This window comes from Pelodiscus sinensis, chromosome 1, assembly GCF_049634645.1.
Source record: "Pelodiscus sinensis isolate JC-2024 chromosome 1, ASM4963464v1, whole genome shotgun sequence".
NCBI classification, from domain to species: Eukaryota; Metazoa; Chordata; order Testudines; family Trionychidae; genus Pelodiscus; species Pelodiscus sinensis.
In genome coordinates, this window is record NC_134711.1 from 326,640,438 (window position 1) to 326,648,823 (window position 8,386).

Below are 8,386 nucleotides of genomic sequence, written 5' to 3' on the forward strand. Positions count from 1 at the left end.
CAAACTAGCACCATTCCTCCCAGCACTGATTGTTTTCCTCCCCAAACTTACATACAGTTTCTATAAGGTGAGAACCCTTTGTTTAATTCTTGCACCTCCTAGTAAAACAGGTCAGCAGTCCAGCCTGCATGTAGCAGTACCAGGTCTCTCGGTAGCATTACAACATCCATGAGTCACTAGGAGTCTAGGGCACCCACAGAAAGGCCAGGCCAGACCACGCCTTCTCATAGCCCATAGACCTGGCTCGTGGGCTGCCAGATCCTTATGGGTTTTGCATTGTAGTACCTGAAGCGTTAGCAGTGGGCGTCAGCCAGAGTAGCACAGCTGGAATACAGATACCTAGTCACTATTTCTGACTTCAGATACAAAAAAGATACATACAAATAGGATAAGTACATTCAGTAAATAACCTTTCCGATGGTATTTTACAGAAGTTATTTTGCATAACGTACATCTCAGTTATGTAATAGTCATATAAGAATATTTTCATAAGGAATATGGACTGTAATGCCATACCATGAGCTTAGCTAGATTCAAAGAGGGACAGATATTTATCTGGGTAACCAGAAAATCCAGCTAATTTAGTAAGGATGGCTTTAAGGTCTCTTGGAAGGGCTCTTAGCTTTCCTGATTTACAGTACAACATGTCTAATTAGTGGCTGAAGGCCATCTCAAAGTTGCCTATTTCAGGGCTTCCCTTCCTCCTAAACATTTGGAACTGGCTAGTCAATACTGGGCTAGATGGAATACAGGTCCAACCTACTTTGGCAATACCTATCTTCCTGTGGGGGGTGCAAATCCAAGACTATGTACTTCTTGATCTTTCTTGAACTCCTAGGAGTCTCTAGATTTGAACTAAGAGGAGAGGAGGTATCACTAAATACCATCTAGTCTGTTCTTTCTCCTTTCAGGAAGGAACCGGACTAATCAGACCTACTCAATATATAATGCCAGCTATCAACGATACCAGATTCCAATCTGCAGTGTTCCTTCTTACTGGGATACCTGGGCAGGAAGACGTCTATCTCTGGATCTCCATCCCCTTCTGCTTAGTGTATGCTATTTCAATAGTAGGCAATTCATTCATTGTGTACATTATAAAAACAGATCCAAACCTCCATGAACCCATGTACATTCTCCTTTCCATGCTGGCTCTCACAGACCTTTCCTTATCGATAGCCACCATGCCAACGACGCTGGGCATATTCTTGTTGAATTATAGGGAGATCAGCCTGGATGCTTGTTTTGCCCAGCTGTTTTTCATCCACGCACTTGAATGCATTGAATCCTCTGTGCTCTTGTTGATGGCCTTCGACCGTCTCATTGCAATACGTGACCCCTTGAGGTATGCTTCCATCTTAACGCCACCGAGAATAGCCACAATGTGGCTTGTGTTTGCCCTCCGAGGGGTGGTCGTAATGCTTCCATTCCCCATTCTCCTAAAACGTTTCAGATTCTGTCGAGCAAATGTCCTCTCCCATAGCTACTGCATACATGGAGAAGTCATGAGAATGGCTTGTTCGGATATCACAGTCAATGACATATATGGCTTGTATATTACACTCTTAACAGAAGGGTTGGACTCGTTGCTCATCTTCCTTTCTTATGTGGTCATCCTCAAAATGGTGCTGAGCATCACATCCCACACGGAGTGCTTGAGGGCCCTGAACACCTGCGTCTCCCACCTCTGCGCCGTCCTTGCCTTTTACACCCCATTGATAGGCCTGACGTTGATACACAGATTTGGGAAGAGCTCTTCTTTGCTTCAAATTCTCCTGGGCTATGTCTACCTGCTGGTCCCACCCCTGATGAACCCGATCGTGTACAGTGTGAAAAGCAAACATCTTCGTGCGAGAATAGTCAGGATATTTGTCCATTGAAGGGACATTTTATCATCCTTCCCAGTGTAGGTGAGATGGGAGACAAGAAACAGATGGGAGACAAGAAACATGAGCCAAGGCCTTCTGTTCCATCCTGGACCCTTATATCTAAGATATCATGAGCTACACATACCCACTCTGGAGAGAGAGGATACGATGGGGTGTAATAGGAGAGGGGTTGGTGAGAGAGGACTGTGCAGTGAGAAAAGGAGACCAAAGCACACAGATGTGTTAAAAATCAGCTGTATTGATGGAATGCCAGTGGACCAGTGGGATGTTGGCTGATAAAGAACTTCATCAGTGTCTGCTATGACCTCCCAGTTCCGCCCAAGACTGTCAGTGAAGAGAGGGGATGTGGATGTTGTTTCTCATGACACTCAGGTTTTTCATCTCTGATTAAACATTTATGGGTAAAGAAAAATGTTGCTGAGCTGCTCTGTGATCACAGTCCTGACCTTTGCTGAGTCCTCTGGGTGCTGCATGATCCATGGTGGATGCACCAGCTGTGCACAGGGGGCTATTCAACAGGCATTGTCACCTGCTATTCCCTTTCCCCCCCTCAGCCAGGTGCTTGTGACTGAGTCACGTCAGGGGCCTCAGGAGAAGCCATTCAGGCAGGCCCTCTCCCGTTGCTAGCTCTGCACACAGCACAACTGCTGGGCCCATTCCCCATTGAGGCAGTGGAGAGCTGTGTTGGAGTGAGGGCCTGACACACAGGAGTCCTGGGAAGGGACTCAGGCCCCCTCTGTTTGTGCTGCTAAGTAAGGGATGGAAACGGTGCTCACCTCCCTCACAGAGGCATAGTTAGCTCCTCCCCCAACTCAGCTCTTTCATTCTGGGGCAACCCCCTTTTCTAAAGATAAAATAGAGGCAGGAGGCAGGGCTCTTGAGTAAGGGTATGTCTAGACTACAGGGTTTTGTCAACAGAAGTTTTGTCGACAGATACTGTCGACAAAGCTTTTGTCGACAAAGAGCATCTAGACTACATCCAGTTCTGTCGACAAAGCAAGAACTGGGTGCCTCTGGTGGACAAAAGTTCTCCACTCACTATCCTGGAGTCTGATTGTAGAAAAGAAAATTTCAGTGGAAGGTGGGAAATCATCTGACATTAATTAGGGAAAATGCCCCAGGCAGGATGCAGAAACATAAACCTGTGAGCAGGACACCCGCCCTAAAGTGTGTGGGGCAGTGTCTTCCACCTCAAGTTCCTTAGTCAAAAGTTCTTTTATTGTGCCACTCTCTGCCGCCTTGCTTATTTGCCTCTGCATTCAGCACTGGGATGACCACAGTTGTCGTCCTGAGTCCTTTTCTGGGGTCTGCCGCTCAAGGGTGGTACTAAGTTGGGGAGGTGTCAGAGAAAGTCCAGGAGCACTAGCCAAAGGTTAGAGCACGTGTCCCACCGAGACAGACTCAGGACATGCAATCTGCTCAATTTGAAGAGGAGATGGAGGGATGACTAGATTACGGTAGGTAAGGCCCTACATGGGGCACCAAGGTTTCACAACGGGCCCTTCAGTCTAACAGGGAAAGTTGTGACAGGATCCAATGGCCAGAAGCTGAAGTGAGACACATTCAGATGGGAATTAAGGCGCAAATTCTTTAATGAGAATGGTAATGAACCATTGGAGCTATTTGTCAAAGGCCGTGGTAGATTCTCCCACATGGGTAAGTGTGAAATCAAGGCGGGACGTCATTCTAGCAGCTCTGCTCAGGGAGACATTTGGGAGCATGTCTCTGGGCTGTGCTATACAGGGGGTCAGGCTATATGGTCACAGTGGTGTCTGCTAGCCTTGGGATCTGCTGCACCCCAATGGGCCAACTCACCTCTCTTCAGTTCACTGCTTGGCATGATATTATGTATTATTAATGCACAGAACTGACTAGCTTGTATCCTGTAAGCCAGGGCTACTCAACACACGGCCCAGGGACCGAATGCAGACTGCGGCCTGTTTGTTTGCAGCCCACAGTGCGGTTTGGGTTTACATGGGGCTCAACATGCAGGTGGGATCCTTTGAACTTGGCCTCCACTGGGAACACTCTCCACAATGGTGAGGCGTCTCCCAGGCAGGGTGAGCACTGAAAGATGCAAGCAGACGGGCTGGCTAGAACAGACTGGGAGGAGGCACTGGGAGCACCGGGACATTGTATGAAAGAGGCTATTTGCATATATCTGCATATACATCTGCATGTACACGCAACCATACTACAGTTGAGGCCTTTGGCATGTGCTATGAGCATCATTGTGGCCCCCCAGGCTCCCAAAGTTGAGTAGCCCTGTTGTAAGCAAGCGGCTTCTGTTGTCACCAGGAGACTTGAGGCCTAAGAATCCTAGAATCCTAGGGTTGGAAGAGACCTCAGGAGGTCACTGGGTCCATCCTCCTGCCCAAAGCAGGACCAATGGGGAGAGGCTGTTCCAGGTTAGATTTTGAGAAATACGGTGGAACTGGTTGAGAATTTGAAAGTGGGAGGTGGCTTGAGTGAAAAGGACCATGGGGTGGCAGAGTTCATGATTCTAAGGGATGGTAGGAGGGAGAAGAGCAAAATAAAGATCATGGATTTCAAGGCAGGCAGGCCTTAGCAAACTCAGATCCTTGGGAGATAAGATCCCAGGGGAAGCAAGTCTAAGAGGAAAAACAATAAAAGACAGCCGGCAGTTTTTCAAACGGACACTATTAAGGGTACAAGAGCAAATTATTCCACTGCCTGGGAAAGATGGGCAATCTGGCAAGAGACCACCCTGACTTAGCCAAGGGCACCTGCACAATCTAAAAACCAAAGCAAGGCACTACAAGAAGTGGAGACTACGTCAAAAGTAAAGTTGGCATATGCACAAATAGGAGCAAAATTCAAAAGGCCCAAGGTCAAAATGAGCTCAAACTAGCTAGAGCTAGAAAGGGTAACAAGAAAACATTCTACAGATGCATTAGAAGGGAGAGGAAGACTGGACAAGGCAGGCCCGTTACTCAATGAAGAGAAGACAATCAGAGAAAATGCGGGAATGGCAGAGGTGCTTAATGACTTCTTTGTTTCTGTTTTCCCAAGAAGGGCCTGGTGATTGGACACCTAACATAGGGTACGTCTAAACTACATGCCTCTGTCGGCAGAGGCATGTAGATTTCTTTGTTCAGCAAAGGTAAATGAAGCCGCGATTTAAATGATCGCGGCTTCATTTACATTTACATGGCTGCCGCGCTCAGCCGACAAACAGCCGATCAGCTGTTTGTTGGCTCGCCGCTAGTCTGGACGTTCCCCCTGTCGACATCAAAGCCCTTTGTCGGCAGCCCTGGTAAACCTCATTCCACGAGGAATAACGGGGCTGCTGACAAAGGGCTTTGATGTCGACAGGGGGAACGTCCAGACTAGCGGCGAGCCGACAAACTGCTGATCAGCTGTTTGTCGGCTCAGCACGGCAGCCATGTAAATGTAAATGAAGCCGCGATCATTTAAATCACGGCTTCATTTGCCTTTGCTGATCTGTCTAATCTACATGCCTCTGCCGACAGAGGCATGTAGTCTAGACACAGCCATAGTGAATGCCAGTGAAAACGGGGTAGGTTCAAAAGCTAACATAGGGAAAGAACAAGTTAAAACAAATTGGATAAGTTTGATGTCTTCAAGTCACCGTGGCATGACGGGAACCACCCTGGCATACTCCAGGAGCTGACTGAAGAGATATCTAAGCGACTTTGAAAAGTCTTGGACTATTGGAGAGATTCCAGAAGACTGGAAAAGGGCAAACAAAGAGCCCATCTAGTAAAAGGGAAATAAGGACAATGCAGGGAAGTACATGCCCATCAGTTTAACTTCTGCAAATAATTCATTTGCAAACGGCCAGAAGATAAAGCAGCCATAAGGTACAGCCAGCATGGATTTGTCAACCACAAATCCTGTGTACACAATCTAACAGCCTGCAACAGGGCTGGTCCTTTAGCATCGCCCCCCCCCCCCCATCTCCTCCTCCGCCTTCTGCCATTTGCTATTGGCCGTGACGAGGTTAAAGCTGGTGCACACGAAGCCAAGCAGCTGAGGTTCCCTGATGGCCAAGTGACCCCCAAGGGAAGGTACAAACGTGCTGCATAAAGGCAGTTGTCTCCCTATCTGAACACACACTCTCTATTGCCTGTGCAACCTCTCTGATGACTCCTTGTCCTTTACAGTGAAGCTGTCCGGCGTCAGCAGCTCCTTCTAGCAGGAACTGGGTACGTTGGCAGGTGTCAGTGTCTGTAACATGCCAAGTGCAGGGCGAAGGCTGCAGGCTGTTTGCATTGGCAGATGTTCTGTGCAGTGGCAGAGGACTCAGCTGGGCTGTGGGGAAACTCAGTGACAAGGCTGGTGGGCAGGCAGCGCTAGGTAGCTCAGGAACCCTCCTCTCCATGTGCCTGTACTCTCTGGTGGGGTATTTAAGTTACACAGAGATCAAAAGCAAACCCAGCGTGTGAAAACCTCAATGCCCTGAGTCAGGACTTCTCAGGGAATCCCATTTCAAAAGGTGCAGTGTGGTCTGGGCCTGATCCTGCCAGGGGATAGAGGAGACCTCCCCACCCGAGGATATCAGTAACTGGTTCCCAAATTGCCTGGAAATTATTTATTTGCCCCTGAAAATTTAACCAGCAAACACATTTTCAAAATTTTTATTCTCTGGGTCAGTGGTGCAGGCAGAAACTCAGAGCTGCGTTGTTCTGTGGTAACAGATTAGATAGGGTGTATTTCTGTTACCTGAACAGCTGACAGCTCCAGGACTTGTGTCTGTTAGACACCCCGAAGAGTTACCGGGCTACCTATCCCATGATCTTCCCACCCTCAGACTGGGCCCTGGTCTACAGTGCACTGTGAGTTGACTGGCCCTGTCTAGCAAGTCCTAATGGGTTTGGCACCTGTGGTTCTTCCCTTTGGGCGCCTGTGGCTAGTGAGGAGACGAGTGACCAACCAGCCTGCTTAAACCAACATACGGTGTAATCTGACCAGCAGGAAGACAGCGTGACATGGGGAAATAAGAGGGTTTTCAAACAACAGTCCATCCACATCTCTGCCCAAAGGCCTGCCCCCCATATCCTGCACTCTGATAGGGACCCCAGCAGGCCGAGGGTTTCTAGACTCCCCGAGCCGTGTCTTGCCTGTCGGTCTGGACTCCCAGCACTGGCAGAAAAAGCTGAGTAATGTGGCTAGAGGCTGGAAATAGGCTCTGGTCTCAGCTTCCCTGAGGTGCTGACTGAGCGGTGGCTTTTCTCGACTGGCTGCTTCCCTTCCTGCATCTTTTCCAGCAGCCAACTTTTAAATGAAGAAAAGCCAGAGTGGTTTAACTCAATACAGCCACATCATGGAAACATCCCAATGGTTAACCTAATAGAGGTCTTCAGCAAGCATCCCAAGAGCTGGGTTTCACACACACACACACACACATTCATTATGGCTGCTCAGCTCCATGTCCATCCCAATGCCTTTCCCGGGTGCTATGTATTTTATGAGTACAAGGCAGACACAGTGAGCGAGAGAGAGAGGGCAACGGACTACTCTCAGATAGGGAATGACGTTCCATTTTCATAAACTCAGACATTTGACTTGGAAATCCACTTCCTGCAAACCCTCCACTGCACCCGTAGGTCGAAAAAAGATACACAATTTGAGCTCCACAAATTGTGTGTCTTATTTCGATCTAATTTCAAAATAAAATGCTATTCCGAAACGTCCCTTAACCCTCACGGAGTGAAAGTTACAGACATGTGGGAATAGCAAGCCCATTGCTTAGAAATCTATTGCAAAATAACGGGCTGGTTCAAAAGATGCGGAATAGCTGCGGGGGATCCCGAAATAGCACTGCAGTCTAGACGTCCCCTCAATGTGCCTGAATAACTGGTATCAGAGGGTGAGCGCTCCGGTTCAGAGTATTTTAGTGTGCTCACTATTAACCCAGGGACAGAGGGACTCCTCAGATTTTATTTGCTGACAAGTGACTGAATGAGGGCTGAAAGGCTTGGATTTGTTTAGGTTCTGATAAACTCTAGATGATAGATTCTATATTTTAAAAGCTTCAGGGGGTAGCCGAGTTAGTCTGTACAGGATAAACTTTAAAAAAATGGTCTGGTAGCACTTTAAAGACTAACAAAACATGTAGATGGTATCATGAGCTTTCATGGGCACAGCCCACTTCTTCAGATGGCCAGATTGTTAGATGTCCAGAACTATTTAAATAGGGAAGAAAGGAGGAGAGGGGGGAGGAAAGGAAAAAAAGGAAGGGGGGACAAGAAGAGGTAGTGGATATAAAAATATCAAGAGGGAAAGCCTAGCTGGAATGTGACAGGAAAAACAAATAGTCTATAAGCACCTAAAGACTGGATAGTCAAATGAGGCAGATAAGAAGAGTACTAACACCAGACAGAGTCATTGGCACCTTCATTGTTTGGTAGGTTGATAATGTCCCAGCCATCTGGTATCTCTATTTAATCCATTAGCATGAGAATCAAACTTGTGAATGAGTTGTAGTTCCAGTCCTTCCCTGTGTATTTGGC

The 8,386-nt window shown here is 47.7% G+C and overlaps 1 protein-coding gene across 1 annotated transcript; it reads left to right on the top strand.

Moving 5' to 3' along the window:
• Positions 1 to 947: 947 nt before the first annotated feature.
• LOC102443506 (olfactory receptor 51G2-like) lies at positions 948 to 1,880 on the top strand. The gene has a single exon (XM_014575240.2). The coding sequence runs from the start codon at positions 948 to 950 to the stop codon at positions 1,878 to 1,880; it is 933 nt and encodes a 310-aa protein (XP_014430726.2).
• The last annotated feature ends 6,506 nt before the right edge of the window (positions 1,881 to 8,386 follow it).

Excerpts from the sequence above, each read along its gene's own strand:
- LOC102443506 (XM_014575240.2), top strand. The coding sequence starts at position 948 with ATGCCAGCTATCAACGATACCAGATTCCAATCTGCAGTGTTCCTTCTT.